Source organism: Haliotis rufescens, unplaced genomic scaffold, assembly GCF_023055435.1.
Source record: "Haliotis rufescens isolate VD_foot unplaced genomic scaffold, xgHalRufe1.0.p SCAF_81, whole genome shotgun sequence".
Classification (NCBI taxonomy): Eukaryota; Metazoa; Mollusca; class Gastropoda; order Lepetellida; family Haliotidae; genus Haliotis; species Haliotis rufescens.
In genome coordinates this window covers 697,178-721,039 of record NW_025964374.1, presented here as the reverse complement: position 1 = coordinate 721,039, position 23,862 = coordinate 697,178, and the positions used below count along the sequence as shown (strand labels likewise).

The following is a 23,862-nucleotide window of genomic DNA, read 5'->3' as shown; positions in this document are numbered from 1 at the left end:
CCACATTTTCTCATGTTTCTTCTGGCATATTTTTGGGTAGGTGGGTGTTGTTTATTTTAAGTTACACAGCTTTATGTTTTTAATCAGCCCGCAATTTTGTTTTTCGTTATATGTGGATTTTGGGGCGTTTGGCAGATCCGAATAGAAATAAAATGGCACTTACATGTTGACAGCTTCAAATTACAAGGTGAATATATTTGAAAACGTGACAATTAATTTTAACATCAAAGGAAATGTGTATTTTGCTTTTAATTCTAAAGTTGCCGATGCTCCACTGTGTCCGCATGTAGGATCACAATGAACCCCAGCAGACGCACACGATGCAGCAATTGGCCGATGTTATACCGACGTGCGCTTACCATGAAATGTATGTTTTCCACTGATCAACATGTCCAGAACTACCAAATATATCAAATGTCGAAAGATTTTTGACATTTTTCGGAATGTGATCAGTAACATTATTTTCAGCATGTTTGGGATTTAATTATTACAATTAATGTATAGGTAAGGCTCAAATGTGTTAAACAGGTTGTAGAGCATTTCATGATTTTTTCTATTAGTTTAACACCAGCAAGTCTTCGACCCAAGCTCACTTTCGCAGAAGTGAGTGAGTGTTTTGGGTTTTACGCCGCATTTAACAGTATTCAAGTTATATCCCGGCGTGTCAGCTTAATGTGGGAGGAAAGTGATGCAGGTCTCAGACGTTTACCACTTCAGTGAAACCAACAAGCACTGGCATGGTGCTGACAAACCTAGAAACATAATCGGGGCGAACCGGGATTCGAACCCACAATCATAGGTTTCTGGCGTGCCCAAGGGACGCAACTCTGCACAGCGAACTCCCGTGCCCCAATTTCGAAGAAGATGAGGGTAAAGTCACCACAATCAGTTGTTGAAAATTTCATCTAATACCCCGGACTAGCTCATAGATTTACTTTTGGAAATCATAAAAAGGAACTCATTTTAAATATACTTCTGTACTTGACTATTCAGTAAGTCCTAAACTTGCAAGCGATCAAAAGAAGAAAGGCCACTTGTGACAGCCATGTCCCTGATCAGTTCCGTAATTGTCAATAGACAAGGTATGCCAGTTGTCAAATGTGCTCATTCGAAAGAGACTTAGGCTCTGTCTATGTCGACAATGTTGGATGACAACACTAACTAAAGTTATGGTAAAAAGGCCATCTTGGGTCACGGACCTGTAGCTGGACGAAAGACAGGCTTTTTCAATTTCTTCAGTCATACTTATGGACTTGACCAGAATTCCAGATGCATGTGTGAAAAATAAATAAAGATTAGCTGTCACACTTTTGAAAATGTCTGATAATTGTCACACCAATATGTGCAAAGTTTTCGTTTACCTTAACATATATTTTTCATTTTTTCAGAGTAATTCTTTTTCTCTGTATATATAGGAACTGTCTTCAAGCAATTCACACTTTCAATCAACCGCTCATCCCAAGTAGCTCACCTCTGCGTACTCGCGTATAGGCGCCTGCAGCTCTTGAAGAACACCGGTTAGTTTGTCAACATCGTCTGTGACAACCACGACGCAATCATATGAGGTGTCACTGAGACTGGAACAAGCGACAACGCCGACAGCCTCCATGCTGAAAGTCAGACAACCTTGCTTTAACTTGGACATGGAAAAAAAGAAAAAGAAGCGTTTCCTTGAAACTGGTTTTTCAGAAGATTAAGTCATTATTCCTCGAGAATATAGACTGTTTCCTCGAGAATGTAAAATCGTGCACCTATCACCCTGCATGTGACAAAACGAATGTTGGCTCCAGTCCAAATACCCAGTCACAACCGCATTTAAACGTTCATGTAACCGTACTGCCGAAACCGTAAGGTATGTTTACGATAACAGTAGCGAGATTGGGAAGGAGAGATAGGTTCCCTTGCTTGCTGCTTAACGCCGCACTCAGCTATATTCCAACTACATGGCGGCGGTCTGAATTTTTTTTAGACTGGACCAAACAATCCAGTGATTGACATGAGCATCGATCCACTCAAGTGGGGTGAGGTGAGGTGAGGTGAAATTGGGTTTAACGTCGCGTCCAAGATTATTGCACTTATATAGCGACGTGCATGCACGTGTGTGTGTGTGGCTGCTTGTACTAGTCCGGACTGATGCCGATTTATAGTGCTAGCACACTGAGATACCATGCCGCAGTTTAACATGAATACCCCACTCAGACACAGTATACTGACTCCGAGCCGACCAGTCCTTGTTTTAGCCCCTTAATGTCGAGCGCCAGACAGGGTAACAACAAGTACCATCTTTTAACGTCTTTTGGTATGACGCGGCCGGGGATCGAACCCCGACCTTCCGCTCTCCGGGCGGACGCTCTACCACTAGACCACGGAGGCGGCACCCACTCAAATGGGATACGATGCCATGTATCAACCAAATCACCGAGCTTAAAGATCCGGGGTAGAATAGGTCTTCAGCTATCCATGCTTGACGGCAAGTCACGAGTGTAACCCTGCTGCAGATGGTTGGTTTGTTGTTTTACGCCGCACTCAGCAATATTCCAGCTATATGACAGCGGTCTGTAAATAATCCAGTCTGGACCAGACAACCCAGTGATTGACATCATGAGCATCGACCTACGCAATTGGGATCGATGACATGTTTCAACCAAGTCAGCGAGACGGACCATCCGATCCCGTTAGTCGCCTCTTACGGCAAGCATAGACGCCTTTTACGGCAAGCATGGGTTGTTGAAGACCCGTTCTACCCCGGATCTTCACGGGTCTGATGTCAGTCTATATTCAATAAGGTGATTCTGTTAGTTATGGCGTTGTGACCTACATGCATCGAGTTTCGACATGGTAGAGAATGGTATGCCTGTCTATCAACTTGGTATTGTAACTGGAATAATATTATCTCCATTTGGCGTTCGTATTAACACCACAACCTTCGGGGCGTTATCGGTATTTATCACATGGGAAATATAGGAGTTATACAGTACTACACAATTACAATTCAAGGTCTGTTGCTTCTTTTGTGTGCCACGCTGATGGGTCACTTTGACCTCCAGGGTACAAAAGACCTAACCGTATCACAATACAGTGTTTTGAACTGGGTTGGTTATTAAATACATGTAGTCCTACCTAGTTTCTTTAGCGGGGGTTCCCGGTATTGGAAGTTTTCTCTTCTTGTTTAATTCCTGGAAATGATGAATCCTGGGAAAGCGAACCACGCATGTTTAATTCCTGAGCATATTATCAACACAAGGAAGCTAGGGAAATGTTTATTTACAGAATGTTTGTTTCGTTTTGTTTGTTTGTTGTTTAACGCCGCACTCAGCAATATTCAAGCTATATGACGGCGGTCTGTGAATAATCGAGTCTGGACCAGACAATCCAGTGATTGACAATATGAGCATCGATCTACGCAACTGGGATACGATGACATGCATCAACCAAGTCAGCGAGCCTGACCACCCGATCCTGTTAGTCGCCTCTTACGACAAGCATAGTCGCCTTTTACGTCAAGCATGGGTTGCTGAAGACCTATTCTAACCCGGATCTTCACGGGTCTCGTAGAACGTAAGCTATGTTTGTACGTTTGTTGTAATGAAGGGCGGTTTAACTGTCACGGGGTCGTAGACTGACATTTCGTCCAAGACATAAACTTATCGTATTTAAAAATATATATCTACAAAATATAATAAAATCCAAAAGGAGTTCAGAAACTTTATTTCAGGGCCAAATCTGCAAGGCTCTAATTGTTGGAATCTGAAATCTTGTCAATGTCAACCTTCATTTATGCATACATACATCTTCCCGAGGCAAGGGCGTTAACTGACTGTGTCCACTTGACTTTTACAGTCAGTTAACTCCCTTGCCTCGGGAAGATGATTTACGTGCCACTGCTACTTTTAGTGGTCAAGGCCACCTTCCTTGGTATCCCTCCTTCTCCCGATCTTCACGGGTACATGACATTACGAAAATCAGTTTTGTGTATCAAGAAAAAGGTAACAAATATCCCTATCAAACGTGGAGAAGTATGTTTTCAACAGTCCAATAGAATGAAAAGTTTTATACTCAAGACTACCCATAGACCTTTGTGACAGCCAGCTAAAGTTGAGAAGGTACGCCCTATCGCGACAAGCTGTCAAAGACGAATGTGTTCTTCAATTGTCGAATTTGTTTTAGCCCTAGTTTGCACGAGCTCTGATTGCACGTGCCCAATCATGCAACTGCATATTCCGCAAAGCACAATCCATCCGAGCGATCTGTTTTTGTGTATAAATATGACAGTCATTTGTATTCGGGTGATCTGTTCATGAATGCTTATGAACATAAATTCGAGCGATCTGTTCATGTGTATATGAGTGAGTGAGTGAGTTTGATTTTATGCCGCTTTTAGCAATATTCCAGCAATATCACGGCGGGGGACACCAGAAATGGGCTTCACACATTGTACCCATGTCGGGAATCGAACCCGGGTTTTCAGCGTGACGAGCGAACGCTTTAACCACCAGGCTACCCGACCGCCCCTCATGTGTATATGAACATGTATTCGAGCGATTTGATCCTGTGTATGAACATGCATTGGAACGGTCTTCGTAATCAGCAATACCCAGCGCCAAACTGTAACTCAGGTTTACCGTTTGTCTATCACCCGGTCATTAATCAAACATTTAGACTTAAGGGCCTGTCCCACACTACCGATGTGCCTCGCCGGGACTAAACCGGAAGTAAAAAAATAACAACGGCGAGAAAATCGGCGGAGCTCCGGCGAGAAAGCACTTGAAAAATCAAAATTGACCGTTCCCGTTGTGATACATTGTCCTGCCGATGTTAGAGCCGATGTGCTATCGAATACCACTTTTCTGTCACCTTAGTGTTACCGATGCGCCGCCGATGTTATACCAATGTACCACCGTTGACCGGAGCTATAGCGGAGTAATACCGTTGCGCTGCCGATGTGACTGACGGTGGAGCTCCGGTATCACATCGGCGGCGCATCGGTACTACTTCGGTAGTATTCGGTAGTACTACGGTGTCACATCGGTACCAGTACGGTACAGATCGAGGCCCCCGGAGAGCCGGCGATCCATTACGGGTCGCTACCGGTGCTCTACCGACATTAACGAAGCCCTACCGGATTACTACCGTTGTACTGCCGTTGTACTGCCGTTGTTGTCCCGTTGCTCGCTCCGGCAGCGCAACGGCGGAAATTCTTAAGCATGTTCAAAAATTTCTACCGTCGCCTGCGGCTGCTAAATTTTTCGGCGATGTTCTGACGATGTCCTGACGATGTACTACCGTTCTTAGCGATGTGATACCGTTGCGCTGCCGTACGAGTAACGATCCCCGAAAATCGCCAAATTTGTGCTCCGGTACAGCCCCGGCGATCCAAATCGGCTAGGTGTGACAGGCCCTTAACATGGATTAGATAGTACTAATTATATAATTCTCGAATATCTAAATCTAGGAATTAAAACTTTCACGATTTAGAAACGGGGTAAGCCCAATGATTTTGGTAATATTAAATAAGTATGTGAATCCTTTTAAAGCAATATCATACAAATTAATAAGCCGACTTTACCTTATCCGTGTTGTTCAAATGACGACAGCAAACAATATGGCTTACCGGCAGAGAAAACACACTCGTTATTGATGATAATGGTTATTCTAATCACGCTCTAATTGATACGCTTATATTAGTATTCTGCGGGCGTGACCAGGTAAACAATTAATTATTTGCTGTGTAATTGCATTTATAATTAAATGAATTCATAACGTTGGTAAACAAATGAAAATACACAATTAATTATTTGCTGTGTAAATGCATTTATAATTAAATGAATGCATAACGTTTGTAAAGAAATAATAATACACAACTAATTATTTGCCGTTTAATTGCATTTACACTCCCCCCAAAAAGAAACGCACAGGTAGATTTTTAGTAAATTTATTATACCTAGAATAAAGTCGATATATTTCATTTAATATCATAGATACAAATATGACATTTTGGAGCTCGATATTCACATGTTGTCGCTGTGCAAAGGCATTGAAAACTGTTCATTATCATGTCACATAAGGCCACAAAGTGGCGCTGAACTCAGTATCTCGTGTGACCGCCCCGGGCAGCAATCACGCCTCTGCATCTCCTCGGCACTGACTGAAGTGTACGAATTCTGTCCTGCGGAATTCTGCGCCATTCTGCTTATAATGCGTTGGCTAGTTGTTGGAGTGTCCGCGGCGTGTTCTGACGTTGACGTACACGTCGATCGAGTTCATCCCAGAGATGTTCGATTTGGTTGAGATCTGGAGATCCCGACGGCCAGGGTAAGTCGATGATGTTGGTATTATGAAGGTAGTCTACCGTGACACGAGCTGTGTGCGAAGGAGCGTTGTCCTGTTGAAATAGCTCCCTCTGGCGGTCAATGATTGGACGCAGGTGAGCTTGAAGAATTTGATTAGTGTAGCGATTTGCTGTCAAATTACCCTGAACCACAAACAAGTCAGATCTCGTGGTGTAGGATTTGGCCACCCAACACCATGTTACTACCGCCACCGAATTTGTCGAATTTACGTACACATTGCGGGGCAAAACGCTCATTTCGACGACGATAAACACGTTGTCTTCCATCTCGCCGGTGAAGAAGAAATCGTGATTCATCGCTAAACCACACTCGTCTCCAGTTTCTCAAATTCCAAGGCTGTAAGGTATGGCACCAACGCAAGCGTCGCTGTCGATGGATCTGTTGCAAAACAGGGAAGATAACTGGTCTTCTGGGTCGGATTCCAGCCTCGTTAAGATGGTTCCTGGCAGTCTGGTCCGATATCCTCCTCAAACCAGGGATGCGTCCTGCAGTCTCCGTAGCTGTGGCATTGCGATGACGTAGGTGGAACAATCGAATGTAGCGATCCTGTACAGGAGTGTTAACCTTTGGTCGGCCGGTTCTCGGACGGTCTGCAGTGGAATGGAACTATGTGTATCGGTCACAAAGGCGGCAAATGGTGCTGTGGTGGACGTTGAAGTGGCGTGCAACAGAAGACTGCGATTTCCCTCTTTGAATACGTCCTATGGCGATGATCCGATCGGCAGCGCTGAGTCTCGGCATTTTCGAACTCGAAAAATGTTGACAATTGTTACGAGTTATAACTTGCACGTGCATTTTGCTTTACTGTTTTCCTCCATGACATTTTTGAACAAGTGTGAAAATAATGCCGTTTAAGACATTGCAAATCGACGCACGTTTTGACGCACCGTTTGTCGAATATCAGGCCACCAACATTTTTCCAATAATATATATTTAATTTATATACCGGATTTTTTCAGTAGTCAGGTTCAATGAACCACATACTACCTGTGCGTTTCTTTTTTTGAAGAGTGTATAATTAAATGAATTCATAACGTTGGTACTTGTATCATTGTATCCACCACTGTTTGTCTGGTAATGCGCCGTTATGTTGGTATTCAAGTTGTTATCAATAAGAGGTTCAACGTCTTCATGGTCAATGCTTGACTTTCTTACCCCGATGACATCTCTCTCTCTCTCTCCCTCTCTCTCTCTCTCTCTCTCTCTCTCTCTCTCTCTCTCTCTCTCTCTCTCTCTCTTTCTCAGACACACATGTACAGGGACACAGGAACACAGAGACACCTCTCTCCCTCTCTCTGTCTCTCTTTCTCAGACACACATACAGGGACACAGAGACACCTCTCTCTCTCTCTCTCTCTCTCTCTCTCTCTCTCTCTCTCTCTCTCTCTCTGTGTCTCTCTCTCTCAGACACACATCTACAGGGACACAGAGACACCTCTCTCTCTCTTTCTCAGACACACATATACAGGGACAAAGAGACAACTCTCTCTCCCTCTTTCTCAGACACACATATACAGGGACAAAGAGACACCCCTCTCTCTCTCTCTCTCTCTCTCTCTCTCTCTCTCTCTCAGACACACATATACAGGGACAAAGAGACGTATCTCTCTCTCTCTCTCTCAGATACACATATACAGGGACAAAGAGACACCTCTCTCTCTCTCTCTCTCTTTCTCGGATACACATATACAGGGGCAAAGAGACACCTCTCTCTCTCTCTATCTCTTTCTCAGACACACATATACAGGGACAAAGAGACGTATCTCTCTCTCTCTCTCTCTCTCTCTCTCAGATACACATATACAGGGACAAAGAGACACCCCTCTCTCTCAGATACACATATACAGGGACAAAGAGACACCTCTCTCTCTCTCTCTCTTTCTCAGATACACATATACAGGGGCAAAGAGACACCTCTCTCTCTCTCTCTATCTCTTTCTCAGACACACATATACAGGGGCAAAGAGACACCTCTCTCTCTCTCTCTCTATCTCTTTCTCAGACACACATATACAGGGACAAAGAGACACCCCTCTCTCTCTCTCTCTCTCTTTCTCAGACACACATATACAGGGACAAAGAGACGTATCTCTCTCTCTCTCTTTCTCTCTCTCTCAGATACACATATACAGGAGCAAAGAGACACCTCTCTCTCTCTCTATCTCTTTTTCAGACACACATATACAGGGACAAAGAGACGTATCTCTCTCTCTCTCTCTCTCTCTCTCTCAGATACACATATACAGGGACAAAGAGACACCTCTCTCTCTCTCTCAGATACACATATACAGGGACAAAGAGACACCTCTCTATCTCTCTCTCTCAGATACACATATACAGGGACAAAGAGACACCTCTCTCTCTCTCTTTCTCTCTCTCTCTCAGATACACATATACAGGGGCAAAGAGACACCTCTCTCTCTCTCTCTATCTCTTTTTCAGACACACATATACAGGGACAAAGAGACGTATCTCTCTCTCTCTCTCTCAGATACACATATACAGGGACAAAGAGACACCTCTCTCTCTCTCTCAGATACACATATACAGGGACAAAGAGACACCTCTCTCTCTCTCTCTCTCAGATACACATATACAGGGGCAAGAGACACCTCTCTCTCGCTCTCTCTCTCTTTCTCAGACACACATATACAGGGACAAAGAGACACCTCTCTCTCTCTCTCTCGAGTGAGAGTCACAGAGCGAGAGAGAATCTTTTGAAAACCATTTTAAGTATGTTGTAGGCAGTAAAATTATCTTATTTAATATTTTGACCCCTCCCTTTTAAAAATGCTGGATCTGCTCTTGCACAAAATAAAAATGTCGGTAACGGCGGCGGCGCATACCTACCTTGCAGGATACAGGCGACAGGTACAGCTGATAGCACAGGTCTCCACGCGCCCAGGTCAAGGCCAGGGTCAACATACCCAGTACAATGCATTGTATATCATCCACAACCACCTCTCAACAGGCAGTTTTCAGTCTGACCGAATTATGATATATACGATACAGAAATATGCAAAACGTTTTTATGTTTTTATAAATTATAATTTGATTAGAAACATAAATGGGAACTCCTCTGGTTCGTTGAAGAATTATAGTTTACCTGTGTTAAACTACCCTGAAGATGAACCCCATAACTTTTCAAAAGATAGCTAAAAATGTTTAATTAAAAAGATAGTGTGTATTCTACCTATGTGGTGAAAATTCTTGCTATTTTCAGGTTTTAATTTATGGATATCCATCGGTTTGAACGGAAATGGTCGAATTAGAAATTTTAAAAAAGAAACGTATTCTACCAAGCGAATTTATGTGGAGAAATATCTTGTTATTTTCAGGTTTTAGTTTATGGACATATATATCGGTTTGAACGGGAAGGTTTGAATTACAAATTAAACAAAGAAGTGTTACTACCAAGCGAATTTATGTGGTGAAATTTCTTTATTTTCAGGTTTTAATTTATGGACATATACATCGGAAATGGTCGAATTTAGTATGACCCTTCCCTTGACCCCAAACTCCCAGGACAGAATCAAGCTGGTTCGTCGTGTCACGTGACCTGTGTACGCACAGTTACACGACTGAGATCATTCCTTAAAGACAACAAAGAAATATGGTCATACATTACTTTATAAGGTCTAAAGAGGAGACTACTGAATGGCCTAACTGAAACAATGCACGATATTGGTCGGTTTCTTTCATTGTTGAAACGTGACACAGGTTCAAAGTACAGTTACTCATCCGACCTGTCTGTGCATATATCACATTGCCATCAACACCTATCATCTGTTTAAATATAGGTCACCTTGTCGTGTACATGTTAATTCTATAACAGGGTGGGTGAGTTTGGTAAACACAACACTGAACATTTACACACACACACACACACACACACACGCACGCACGCACGCACGCACGCACGCACGCACGCACGCACACACGTAATTCATAAGCTTCAATCCATACTTATAACTGATATGCATGGCACACAATATAGGACTCATTTTCGGCAAAGTCCCATTTTCAGACTTTTAACTGCTTATGTCATGGTTGCAGTGTAACTTTGACCGACCAATGGAATGACCAATCAGAAGGCAGCTTTTTCGTGCTTTACGGCACTAATTTCAAATTGGCGACTACGCTTCGAAACATATTTTGACAAATTCTCGATTTAAAATTTGAAACCTGAACAAAAGAACATTTTTGAACCCGTAACTATCGTTCGGAATAAAGATTTCGAGGTTGCATGATTAGAAATCATATTCCGACCGTCACTTCCATAATCTGGTAAGCGACGCTCTGATTGGTCGGATGAAAGGTCGTTCTGACGTGACCCCTAATGGGTTGTCTTCAGATCTTTGTTTAGCGGTAGCGACAACTAGGATCTGATTTTAATGAGATTGGGACACGGTGGGAACGAGATGCTTGAGAACCTGTAAGCATGTGTGGTGATCAGAGAGCACAACCTTGCTACTGAGGACTGCAACAAGTAAATGCACTTATCTCAGCCTCAAACACGTCGTTTGAAGACCGATGTATCAGGCAGATGCATAGGCATGCTTGAAAGTGGGTCAACACAACGACACGTTTTAAATGTCTTTGATGTCAGCCAAAGTATCATCAGCGGGGCATGGAATCAATACCAGACGTTTGGATCAGCTACCCAACGACATGCAGGTGGTCGACAGCGTTCTACCACACAGGTGGAAGACAGATTGCTCCTGATTGCAGCAAGAAGACAGCATCCTCGGGAATTACCTGCGGAACGCCAGTGGCGTTAACGCCTCTCCTCAGACAGTAATCGTAATCGTCTCAGTGAGGCTGGTGTGAGTGGGTGAGTATGGTTTTACGCCGCTTTTAGCAATATTCCAGCAATATCACGGCGGGGGACACCAGAAATGGGCTTCACACATTGTACCCATGTCGGGAATCGAACCCGGGTCTTCGGTGTGACGAGCGAACGCTTTAACCACTAGGCTACCCGACCGCCCCCTCCGGTCACAGAAGGCATGCAATCGCATCCCACTGACTCAACATCACAGACAGGCACGTTTGGATTGGGTTGAAGATCACGTCAAGTGTTGCGTAGACAAGGAGAAAGATTTCAAGATTCCAACGTAGCCGAATATGACCGCTAAGGAAGGGGCTCCATTGATGACAGGCGTGCGTGTCAGGGATGACATTCTGGATGTGTACGCGAGACAGTATGCTAGTGCAGTCGGACCAGACTTCATCCTCATGGACGATAACGCAAGACCTCGTCGAGCCAGGGTCGTCGAAGTAGGGCTTGGACGGGTAACTCGGGTACCCGGTGTAGGACCCGGGTACCCACAGACTACCCGGACCCGGATCCGTGGTTAGTCATGTGATATATAACGTAGGGACGGGTAAAAGGGAGGTGGGTACCCGGGTAGTAAATTTGGACTCGTCCCAGCCCAACGTTGACCCCAACCCTATCGAACACACGTATAACCAGCTGCTCTTACCGAACAGTGGCACAAACTTCCCTTGGCAGCCATCCAGACACTTAATGGGAACATGAGACGACGGTGCCAGGCTGTGATCGCATCACGTGTTCATATTTTTTTAACAATGACTTTGTTTTCGTGAGTTATCAAAGTTTCGGTTTTGGCTAGATACTCTCATTTTGACCGGGTGATCTGACTGATTAATGGTCACAGGTTGTTGGCATTGTGTGGCACAGAACAACGGACTTTTGTACATTAAACACGTATTCCACGTATAAGGGGCGGTCGGGTAGCCTAGTGGTTAAATAGTTCGCTTGTCACGCCGAAGACCCGGGTACAATGTGTGAATCCTGTTTCTGGTGTCCCCTGCCGTGATATTGCTGGACCATTGCCAAAATCGGTGTAAAACCATACTCACTCTTAACCTAATAAATACCAAATAACGTCAGATGCACACTATTTGCCATATTAAAGTGGTGATCCTTTGCAAACTTTGAGTGGTATATCTGCGTGCCAACCTGATGTGGGAGGAAAGCAGGTGAAGATTATCACTTTATTGAAGTCCATGGGTAAGATGCTCACAGCAATGAATTAGAATGAGCGATTGTTTGGGATTTACTGTTCTGTCAGTATACAGTATATACTTGCTCTCTAGGGCCTCCAGAGACTGTCAGTCAGTTCCCAGCTAGCACCTGCCCTCTAGGGCCTCTAGCGACTTCCCAGATAGCACCTGCCCTCTAGGGCCTCCAGAGACTGTCAGCCCATTCCCAGCTAGCACTTGCACTCTAGGGCCTCCAGAGACTGTCAGCCAGTTCACAGCTAGCACCTGCCCTCTAGGGCCTCTAGCGACTTCCCTGATAGCACCTGCCCTCTAAGGCCTCCAGAGACTGTCAGTCAGTTCCCAGCTAGCACCTGCCCTCTAAGGCCTCCAGAGACTGTCAGCCAGTTCCCAGCTAGCACCTGCCCTCTAGGGCCTCCAGAGACTGTCAGTCAGTTCCCAGCTAGCACCTGCCCTCTAGGGCCTCTAGCAACTTCCCAGATAGCACCTGCCCTCTAAGGCCTCTAGAGACTGTCAGCCAGTTCCCAGATAGCACCTGCCCTCTAGGGCCTCCAGAGACTGTCAGCCAGTTCCCAGCTAGCACCTGCCCTCTAGGGCCTCTAGCGACTGTCAGCCAGTTCCCAGCTAGCACCTGCCCTCTAGGGCCTCAAGCGACTGTCAGCCAGTTCCCAGCTAGCACCTGCCCTCTAGGGCCTCCAGAGACTGTCAGCCAGTTCCCAGCAAGCACCTGCCCTCTAGGGCCTCTAGCGACTGTCAGCCAGTTCCCAGCTAGCACCTGCCCTCTAGGGCCTCTAGCAACTTCCCAGATAGCACCTGCCCTCTAAGGCCTCTAGAGACTGTCAGCCAGTTCCCAGATAGCACCTGCCCTCTAGGGCCTCCAGAGACTGTCAGCCAGTTCCCAGCTAGCACCTGCCCTCTAGGGCCTCTAGCGACTGTCAGCCAGTTCCCAGCTAGCACCTGCCCTCTAGGGCCTCAAGCGACTGTCAGCCAGTTCCCAGCTAGCACCTGCCCTCTAGGGCCTCCAGAGACTGTCAGCCAGTTCCCAGCAAGCACCTGCCCTCTAGGGCCTCTAGCGACTGTCAGCCAGTTCCCAGCTAGCACCTGCCCTCTAGGGCCTCTAGCGACTGTCAGCCAGTTCCCAGCTAGGACCTGCCCTCTAGGGCCTCCAGAGACTGTCAGCCAGTTCCCAGCTAGGACCTGCCCTCTAGGGCCTCCAGAGACTGTCAGCCAGTTCCCAGGTAGCACTTGCCCCCAGGGCCTCCAGAGACTGTCAGCCAGTTCCCAGGTAGCACTTGCCCCCAGGGCCTCCAGAGACTGTCAGTCAGTTCCCAGCTAGCACCTGCCCTCTAGGGCCTCCAGAGACTATCAGCCAACATCCTCCAGACACCATCTGTGGCCTACTAATCCCCAGTTCATCACGAGGCCTGTTCCCTGATATTGCCTCTGTGGAATGTAGGTGGATTTATCAGTACACAAAGCAGTTAGTTTGTGAGTTTGTTTAAATCCGCTTTGAACAATATTTCAGTTACATGACGGCATGTCAGCTTGATGTGGGAGGAAAGCCTAAAGTGAAGCACTTTGGTGAAGCCCACGAGCATATGTATGGTGCTGACAAAACTAGATCCAGGTATCAGGGAGAACCGGGATTGGACCACAAGATAATCGTTTTCACCTACATCTAAGGGATGCATCTCTGCATAGGGAGTGAATGACTGTCTACCTTTGCCTCTGTATTATGCAAAATAACAAGCAACAAGATTGATAGATGAACATGATTTAATCATATTGAACAGAGTAAACAAAATTAACAAGTACTGGCCGATACAATCATGACATTTATTCCTGGGTAAGTTTAAGTCTACCAGGAAACTTTATTGGTGTTGACAGCGCAATATACTCCATATAGCGGACTAGCACTGATAAATAATACTTTATATAAATACTAATTAAAAAAAATTATATCAGAAATTATCATGAAAACATCTCAAAATATATGTGTTTAAAAAAATATATTTTTCCTGCTTAGAAATTGTTTTCAGTTCATTAATATTATTTTTTTATATTTCTAAATCTTTCCTGATCAAACATGGATCATTCCTGGTATACATACATGGTGGAAAAGATTTTCTGTAAACTTGATAAATAAAGTAATTTTAATTCACATCACAGAAATCATTTGATACTTCAAATACATAAAGATATGTATTGTATAAAATAAAATTCTGAAATAATAATTTAAGTTTTTGAGAAGATGATGGTGGAAAGGATTTTTAGTAAACTGTCACAGAAATCATTTGATACTTCAAACACATAAAGATATGTAATAAAATAAAATTCTGAAATAATAATTTAAATTCTTGAGAAGATGATGCATCGCAATATAAAGCAGAATCCACATCTCCCAGTTCAGTGATTGTAACAGACTGTATACCATCTTTCACAAAAATATTATTGGTCACATGACCATGTTGTTGACCAAGACATAAGTAGCATACCACACCAGCTCTACAGTGTCTGTTATGTAAATGAACTCACCAAAAGGAAAGCTTATACTGACTATATTGAGACTATATTGAAAAGATTTGATCCAATCACGTTTTTGTCGGGAAATTTGAATATCTGGCTCTGCCTCTAGCATCTTGGCAGGACGAAGGTTGCAGCAAGGGCAACAATCGGGGCGCCCGTAGGGACTCCTGGGAAGGGTCCGCTGGAGCCGGCGATGTCGATGTGGGAGTAGGGGATGGGCTTGTCCGAGTCCTTGCCATGCTACAATATAAACACCATCTTCATTCATATACAGGGCTTCTCAAAGGAATAAATAAATTGCAAGTGATTCCAAGGCATTTGATTGGAAAACCAAGAAATTTATTTGGCTAAATGGAAAAAATAGGCCAGGCCCCAAACCAGATTGACAGTTTCCTTACTGCCTGATGAAAGAGGGGACAGGGCTTGTGACGCATTATTGCACAGAGTGATATCACTGAGTTTGTATTGTTATCTACGTATAAATTTGTTAATATGTAAATAAGCAGTCTCTGAAGTTATTATTGGTGACTTATATCTATATAGGTGCGGTGAAATTGGGTTTAACATTGGGTCCAAGATTACTGCACTTATATAGCGACATGCATGCATATGTGTGTGGCTGCTTGTACTAGTCTGGACTAATACCGATTTATAGTGCTCGTTCACTAAGATACCATGCCCCAGTTTAACATGAAACCCAGACTCAGACATATACAGACGCCGAGCCAACCAGTCCTTGTTTTAGCCCCTCAATGCCGAGCGCCAGACAGGGTAACAACAAGGACCATCTTTAAACGTCTTTTGGTATGATGTGGCCGGGGATCGAACCCTGATCCTTCCGCTCTCTGGGCGGATGCTCTACCACTAGACCACGGAGGCGGTCTATTTCTTTATAAGATTGATGGGTGAGCACAAGCTGCATTTACGTGGATTACATAGTGTAAATGTTCATAAAAGGAAACACATGAAGTCAATTCTTAATGGAACAAGTGAGCTGGGATTAATGCATTTTATGGTCTTGTCTACCAGGAGACCACAGTTGAAGTTGGATATGCTGAAGTGGTCTTGTCTACCAGGAGACCCCAGCTGAAGTTCGAATATTCTGAGGTGGTCTTGTCTACCAGGAGACCACAGCTGAAGTTCGAATATTCTGAGGTGGTCTTGTCTACCAGGAGACCACAGCTGAAGTTCAAATATTCTGAGGTGGTCTTGTCTACCAGGAGACCACAGCTGAAGTTCAAATATTCTGAGGTGGTCTTGTCTACCAGGAGACCACAGCTGAAGTTCAAATATTCTGAGGTGGTCTTGTCTACCAGGAGACCACAGCTGAAGTTCGAATATTCTGAGGTGGTCTTGTCTACCAGGAGACCACAGCTGAAGTTCAAATATTCTGAGGTGGTCTTGTCTACCAGGAGACCACAGCTGAAGTTCAAATATTCTGAGGTGGTCTTGTCTACCAGGAGACCACAGCTGAAGTTGGAATATTCTGAGGTGGTCTTGTCTACCAGGAGACCACAGCTGAAGTTCAAATATTCTGAGGTGGTCTTGTCTACCAGGAGACCACAGCTGAAGTTCAAATATTCTGAGGTGGTCTTGTCTACCAGGAGACCACAGCTGAAGTTCGAATATTCTGAGGTGGTCTTGTCTACCAGGAGACCACAGCTGAAGTTCAAATATTCTGAGGTGGTCTTGTCTACCAGGAGACCACAGCTGAAGTTCAAATATTCTGAGGTGGTCTTGTCTACCAGGAGACCACAGCTGAAGTTGGAATATTCTGAGGTGGTCTTGTCTACCAGGAGACCACAGCTGAAGTTCAAATATACTGAGGTGGTCTTGTCTACTAGGAGACCACAGCTGAAGTTTGAATATTCTGAGGTGGTCTTGTCTACCAGGAGACCACAGCTGAAGTTTGAATATACTGAGGTGGTCTTGTCTACCAGGAGACCACAGCTGAAGTTTGAATATACTGAGGTGGTCTTGTCTACCAGGAGACCCCAGCTGAAGTTCAAATATTCTGAGGTGGTCTTGTCTACCAGGAGACCACAGCTGAAGTTTGAATATACTGAGGTGGTCTTGTCTACCAGGAGACCACAGCTGAAGTTCAAATATTCTGAGGTGGTCTTGTCTACCAGGAGACCACAGCTGAAGTTCGAATATACTGAGGTGGTCTGAGGAGACCACAGCTGAAGTTCAAATGTTCTGAGGTGGTCTTGTCTACCAGGAGACGAGCATGCAGCAGACACCGGACACAATACATTCCACAGGGTCTTGTGTTCAACTGAATACTTGTCTCTACAAATACATATATACAGTGTTACACAAAGTTACAGACCCGTGTAGATCCGGGGTAGAATAGGTCTTCAGCAACCCATGCTTGCTGTAAAAGGCGACTGACTATGCTTGTCGTAAAAGCAATTAACGGGATGCCGTGGTCAGGCTCGCTGACTTGGTTGATGCATGTCATTGATCCCAATTGCGTGGATCGATGCTCATGATATTAATCACTGGATCGTCTGGTCCAGACTTGATTATTTACAGACCGCCATCATATAGCTGGAATATTGCTGAGTGCAGCATTAAACAACAAACCAAACAACAAAGTTACCTTATCAACCCCGGCCGCCATGATCATGAAGGCTGCAGGACACTGATGTCCTCTGGGCGTGGCGCTGGAGGGGAGGTTGTTGCATTGGAGGATGTCTTCATACTCCGACTTCCCCGAGACAAACACATAGTCCTGTACAAATACACATGACATATGCCTCAAACTTGTAAAAATCAAAGATCACAACAGATGAGCCATAAAATCAGGAATGTATTGAAGAAGCATTTTAACCAGAACAGGATCAACCTATAAATAAAGTATGATGGATGCACTATAGATTTTGATGGACACAAATAAGATTTCCTGTTTTCCATCACAGTAATGTGTACTCCCAAGGGAGTTGAGAATGAAATATGAATGCAGACTTGTTAACTGCATTGTCACAAACTTCTCTCGGTGATGTTGACTGACTCATGAATTGGCAATTTTGATCATCAAAGGATTTTACCAGTTTTTATTCAACAATCCTGACCTGCTGACTTGGTTGATGCATGTCATCGTATCCTAATTGTGTGGATCAATGCTCATGATATCAATCACTGGACTGTCTGGTTCAGACTCAATTATTTACAAACTGCCATCATATAGCTGGAATATTGCTGAGTGCGGCGTTAAACAACAAACAAGCAAACAAAACCAAACATTTCAGTCTGGTACTTTGATAAGCATGGGGTGCTGGAAACATATCTTGACCTGACCATATCTGGACTACCCCAAAGGGGGGCCATACTTTATTAGCCAACACGTTCACGCACCTCCCTACGTATGGTGGAGATCTCGAATGGGTCACCATACTCCTCTCCCGTCTCCTGAATATTCTGGGCGGTCCTCAGTTGTTTTGCAGGGCCATTGTCCATGATTATCTGTTACAGGAAGACAGGAAGCATTATGGGTGTTTTATAAATGACATAATCCCTTGTAATAATAAACATCACAGCTTGGAGTGTGAGGAAAACCTGACACACTGAAACCCATGTGTATGGTGCTGATAAACCTAAAAACATAATCAAACAGGATTCAAACCTGGAAACATTTGTTCCTGGCATACCTAAGGGTGGTAACTCTGCAGAGCAAATTGAGGTGATTAGACCGCTGGGCCACCTGTGTCCCCCTTTTCAAAAAATATGTTAGATATTTCTTTGAACACAACATCTGTGTGACCAAGCTGCCATTCAAGAAAAAATCTCCGCCATATCATGAAACAAATTAATGGTTATACTTACGGAGTACTCTGGTCCCATGGCCCTGATAGCGTGGCCAGTCAGGGTAGCAATGGTGAAGATGTGTGGCTCTACAGCCTTGACTGCCTGAAACAAACAAACAAACAATGCATCAAACCAATCCTGGATAACATAAAGCAGTTAGAATCCGTTGCCACTCCATAATGTTAACATTTAGCAGTTAGTCGCTTAATGGGTTTAGGGACAGCATTTATTTTCCCACGTACTAACTACTCACAATACAAATACTTCTATTTTTCATCTCATATCACAGGGAAAAAGTAACCTCTCACACGCAACAACTTTACTTCCATGTTCAGCAACAACCTGAAATTACATCACTTCCTCCGCGCTACGTCACGTCCTCCGCCTCACATCACTTCCTCTTATTAAAGCAATGTGCTCACTTTTGTTATCGCTTTCCGCATTCTTTTATGAACACTGCTAAATTTCTCTTGCAATCCTTTGCTATCACTTGTGGCATTGTTTATTAATGTGACTGAATTTGCAATCTATTCCTTTTCGGTCTGCCGTTTCAAATTCTTTTGAAAACTCTTGCTGTTACACTTTTCGCCTACATAATCATCGACAATGCCTCCTAAGCGCAGGGCAGCAATAAACCACAAGCTCAATTGCGGTAGGTCCAAGGCGACCAGGCTCCGGGTGTAAATGGCGTAAATGGTGACTATGCTTGTCGTAAGAGATCAGGTGGTCGGGCTCGCTGACTTGTTTGAAGCATGTCATCGATCCCAATGCTCGTGACATCAATCACTGAACTGTCAGACTCAATTATTTACAGACCGCCGTCATATAGCTTGAATATTGCTGAGTGCGGCGTAAAACAACAAACCAACCAACCAATGAACCTGTTTAACCAAAATGCCCACAAGGTATGACATTTACACATCAGAGTCCCGTTCCACAAAGCCATCTTAGCAGTTAGGTGATCGTAACTCCCATACTTTAACATTGGCTTACGATAGTCGTAGTGCTAAGATCGCTTTGTGGACGGTGCCCAGTTACTTACATCTTCCTTGAATTTACAGAGGACGTCGGCCATGACCATTCTACCTTCGGCATCCGTGTTCCCGACTCTCACCCTCACCCCAGCCCGGGAAGTGATGATCTCATCAGCAACATAGCATTCTGGGGGATACAAGGCATCTTTTAGTCATTAATTTTGATCCTTTCATCATTGGTTCTGAGGATGTTTGTATCCATGTGCAGCTTTCCAAAACCTATATCAAGACGTTGTTCAGCTCATTCCCCTGGGGCACTGGTTCATGAGGGTCCCTTCAGGTAGGAAGGGTCGGTGAGGAACTGGAGGGTGGATACCCTTGGGTAGGAAGAGTCTGGGTAGGGACAGGTTTGAGTCCCTAGATGTTCCTCGGTAAAGAGGGTCAGGGTGATGACTGGATGGAAAAGAAGGTTGGGATAGGATTGGAGGGTGGAGACCCTTGTGTAAGGCGGGTCAAGGTTATTACTGGGTCAAGACTGTAGTTTTCCTCAGGCAAACAGGTTCAGGGTGTGGATTAGAGGGTTCTTCTTAGGTAAAGTGGATTAGGTGGGGGCTAGAGGGTGAAGTCCCAAAGAAATTTGACTCCCAGATATTCAATGATTAGTGAAATTATAACCAACCCTGACAGGGGCTATGAGAGTTATTTTTCCTATACAGTGTGTTTTTGAGATGAGGAACATCTGCACTGACCGGACCCGACACTGTTCCGGACCATTACCATGGCGCCCCGAGCTTTGAGACCCTTTGGTTTCAGGACAGACAGAATCTAGAAAGTAATCAAAGAAAATAATTGATCTTTCAAAGAGTAGTGAGTCGAACGAAATGAAGATGTTATTATGATGGTAAGTAATGGAGAAATCATGAGAATCTCTATAATTCTAGAAGCAGAATCAATGAGCCCCGAAATGGCGAGTTGATTTTACTTCCGTAATCAACAGATGTGAGTGATATCTTCGACTGTTATGTAATGGTTGATATAAAATTGATCTTTTGCATCATGACCTATAGTAGTGTCAGTATTTCTTGCATAAAAGGCATGTTCAGAATGGCCTGGGAATTCCTCAGAATCCACTGCAACAACAATTGATTGACATCATCATACAGGTTTAATGGTGAGACTTCCGCCCGTATTTCCCCTAGAAATATATATATAAAAGGATTGAGCAACAATGCATACACATATAACGTTTGGAGGGGGATACAGGCGGAAGTCTTTCCGGTTCAATATGCACTCCAGTATCTGACCTTGAAGAATCCCCCGACCGCCGCCGCCCCACACTTGTCCCTGTGCATACCGGCCATGACACCCCCGGCCTTGATGTCAGCGCCGCCGGTGTCGTAGGTGATGCCCTGTGAAAGTACTGACAGAGTGAGTGAGAGTGTTAACATCAAACATCAGATCAGCAATAGTTCACCCATATAGTGACATGTCAGATCTGTGAAACTACTTGCTAGATTACATGTCTTGCGACAGGTCCTTTGATGATGTTACACTGTGCATGAGTAGAATCAAACTCGGTCATCTGCATGAGCAACCACTACAACCACAGGCCTAGCCCTATGATCTTGATAGTGGGAGGTGCATCCACTCTGAGCTAACTTCAAAGTTAGTGGTTAGGCTAAAAAAACATAACAGTTTCGTTCTCAGGTATCATCATAAAGTTCGCCGCATGTTTCGGTTTTATTTCCATTTCATAAAAAAAATCTAAAAAAATTCTTAAATATTCCAAGTCAAACAGCAGTAAAATACTGTATTCCAGTATTTTACTCATCAAGGAATACATTTATGTAGTGATGCCCTTTTCCAGGTTGATTGTACACAACTTTTTATTTGGTTACATACTACAGTGATCCCTACAACGCTCCCTTTGGGGTCCAAATAATTGATGAGAGTTATACACGATCAGCAGTTTAATGAAAGTCAAGTCGTAGGTGGTAGATGACCAACAGAACAAATCGAAATATGGATTGATTTGAATCAATCTGCCATTGTATGTACCTTGCCGACGAGGAAGACGGTCTTGTCCGTGTCCCCCTCCCCATCGTAGTCCAGGTAGATGAGACGAGCCTGGTGCCGATCCACAACTGCATACAAAAGTCAGCAATATTACAACTGTCTGTAAAGTCAGTAATATTACCACTGTTGGTAAAATCAGCAATACTACAGCAGTCTGTAAAGTCAGCAATACTACAGCAATCTATAAATCAGCAATATTGCCAAAGTTGGTAAAGTCAGTAATATTACCACAGTTGGTAAAGTCAGCAATACTACAGCAGTCTGTAAAGTCAGCAATATTACAGCTGTAAAGTCAGCAATATTACCACAGTTGGTAAAGTCAGCAATATTACATCTGTAAAGTCAGCAATATCACCAAAGTTGGTAAAGTCAGCAATATTACAGCTGTAAAGTCAGCAATATTTCCACAGTTGGTAAAGTCAGCAATATTACAGCTGTCTGTAAAGTCAGCAACATTACAGCTATCTGTAAAGTCAGCAATATTACCACAGTTGGTAAAGTCAGTAATATTACCACAGTTGTTAAAGTCAGCAATAATACCAAAGTTGGAAAAAGTTGGCAATATTACAGCAGTCTGTAAATCAGCAATATTACAGCTGTCTGTAAAGTCAGCAATATTACATCTGTAAAGTCAGCAATATTACAACAGTTAGTAAAGTCAGCAATATTACATTTGTAAAGTCAGCAATATTACAGCTGTCTGTAAAGTCAGCAACATTACAGCTGTAAAGTCAGCAATATTACCACAGTTGGTAAAGTCAGTAATATTACCACAGTTGGTAAAGATAGCAATATTACCAAAGTTGGAAAAATCAGTAATACTAAAGCAGTCTGTAATCAGTAACATTACGGCTGTCTGTAAAGTCAGCAATATTACAACAGTTGGTAAAGTCAGCAATATTACAGCTGTCTGTAAAGTCAGCAACATTACAGCTGTCTGTAAAGTCAGTAATATTACCACAGTTGGTAAAGTCAGTAATATTACCACAGTTGGTAAAGTCAGCAATATTACCACAGTTGGCAAAATCAGCAATACTACAGCAGTCTGTAAATCAGCAACATTACAGCTGTCTGTAAAGTCAGCAATATTACAGCTGTAAAGTCAGCAATATTACCACAGTTGGTAAAGTCAGCAGTATTAAAGCTGTCTGTAAAGTCAGGAACATTACAGCTATCTGTAAAGTCAGTAATATTACCACAGTTGGTAAAGTCAGTAATATTACCACAGTTGGTAAAGTCAGCAATATTACCACAGTTGGCAAAATCAGCAATACTACAGCAGTCTGTAAATCAGCCATATTACAGCTGTCTGTAAAGTCAGCCATATTACAGCTGTAAAGTCAGCAATATTACCACAGTTGGTAAAGTCAGCAATATTACATCTGTAAAGTCAGCAATATTCCCACAGTTGGTAAAGTCAGCAATGTTACATCTGTAAAGTCATCAATATTACCACAGTTGGCAAAATCAGCAATTCTACAGCAGTCTGTAAATCAGCAATATTACAGCTGTCTGTAAAGTCAGTAATATTACAGCTGTCTGTAAAGTCAGTAATATTACAGCTGTCTGCAAAGTCAGCAATATTACAGCTGTCTGCAAAGTCAGCTATATTACAGCAACATTAAAGTAAGTAATATTACAGCTGTCTGCAAAGTCAGCAATATTACAGCTGTCTGCAAAGTCACCAATATTACAGCTGTCTGTAAAGTCACCAATATTACAGCAACATTTAACATCAGTAATATTCCAGCTGTCTGCAAAGTCAGCAATATTACAGCAACATTAAAGTCAGCATCACATAATGTAAAGTCCCCATCCATAGTTCAGTCAGCTGTCCGAGAAGAAAGGGGTAGTTGGGATCTATTCTCACCTGACGTACATGTGGGATACTAACATAAAACTTGAAACATCATAAATTCATGAATATAGAAAACTGAAATGCTATGGAAATCTAAATTCATAGAAAAACAGCCAATAAACTTACAGCTGGCTGATCGGTTGACTGCAGCCATCAGTGGGTATTCCTTTTCAATGACCGCCTTGTCCGATACCACAGATACCTATCATCATTAATCATGATTACAGAGCTCTGAATAAGT

The 23,862-nt window shown here is 43.6% G+C and overlaps 3 protein-coding genes across 11 annotated transcripts in view; 1 reads left to right on the top strand and 2 right to left on the bottom strand.

The window, feature by feature from the left end:
* LOC124142048 (putative aminopeptidase W07G4.4) overlaps positions 1–9,246 on the bottom strand; it is a 28,901-nt gene extending 19,655 nt beyond the window's left edge. The window contains exons 1-3 of one of the 7 annotated variants that reach the window (XM_046510305.2): positions 9,201–9,246; positions 3,121–3,192; positions 1,472–1,610 (exon numbers count right to left, since the gene is read on the bottom strand). In XM_046510305.2, the coding sequence (XP_046366261.2) occupies positions 1,472–1,609 (138 nt within the window). In that variant the 5' untranslated portion in view covers position 1,610; positions 3,121–3,192; positions 9,201–9,246. Of the gene's footprint in view, positions 1–1,471; positions 1,690–1,751; positions 1,781–3,120; positions 3,193–5,566; positions 5,638–9,200 lie in introns of those variants that run through there. The other 6 variants (XM_046510302.2, XM_046510304.2, XM_046510303.2 and 3 more) reach the window with 6 other exon arrangements.
* A 2,231-nt stretch (positions 9,247–11,477) lies between these two features.
* Positions 11,478–13,713, top strand: LOC124142071 (mucin-2-like). The gene is made up of 4 exons (XM_048390076.1): positions 11,478–11,630; positions 12,474–12,487; positions 12,838–13,129; positions 13,225–13,713. The coding sequence occupies exons 1-4, from the start codon at positions 11,478–11,480 to the stop codon at positions 13,711–13,713; spliced, it is 948 nt and encodes a 315-aa protein (XP_048246033.1).
* Positions 13,714–14,135: 422 nt separating this feature from the next.
* The window catches only part of LOC124142049 (putative aminopeptidase W07G4.4), a 26,938-nt gene continuing 17,211 nt past the window's right edge, over positions 14,136–23,862 (bottom strand). For all 3 annotated transcript variants that reach the window (XM_046510307.2, XM_046510309.2, XM_048390091.1), the window contains exons 8-16: positions 23,748–23,823; positions 21,746–21,831; positions 20,992–21,096; positions 20,437–20,512; positions 19,756–19,874; positions 18,732–18,815; positions 18,264–18,371; positions 17,509–17,640; positions 14,136–15,143 (exon numbers count right to left, since the gene is read on the bottom strand). In XM_046510307.2, coding sequence (XP_046366263.2) covers positions 15,009–15,143; positions 17,509–17,640; positions 18,264–18,371; positions 18,732–18,815; positions 19,756–19,874; positions 20,437–20,512; positions 20,992–21,096; positions 21,746–21,831; positions 23,748–23,823 — 921 coding nt within the window. In that variant the 3' untranslated portion in view covers positions 14,136–15,008. The remainder of the gene's footprint in view (positions 15,144–17,508; positions 17,641–18,263; positions 18,372–18,731; positions 18,816–19,755; positions 19,875–20,436; positions 20,513–20,991; positions 21,097–21,745; positions 21,832–23,747; positions 23,824–23,862) is intronic.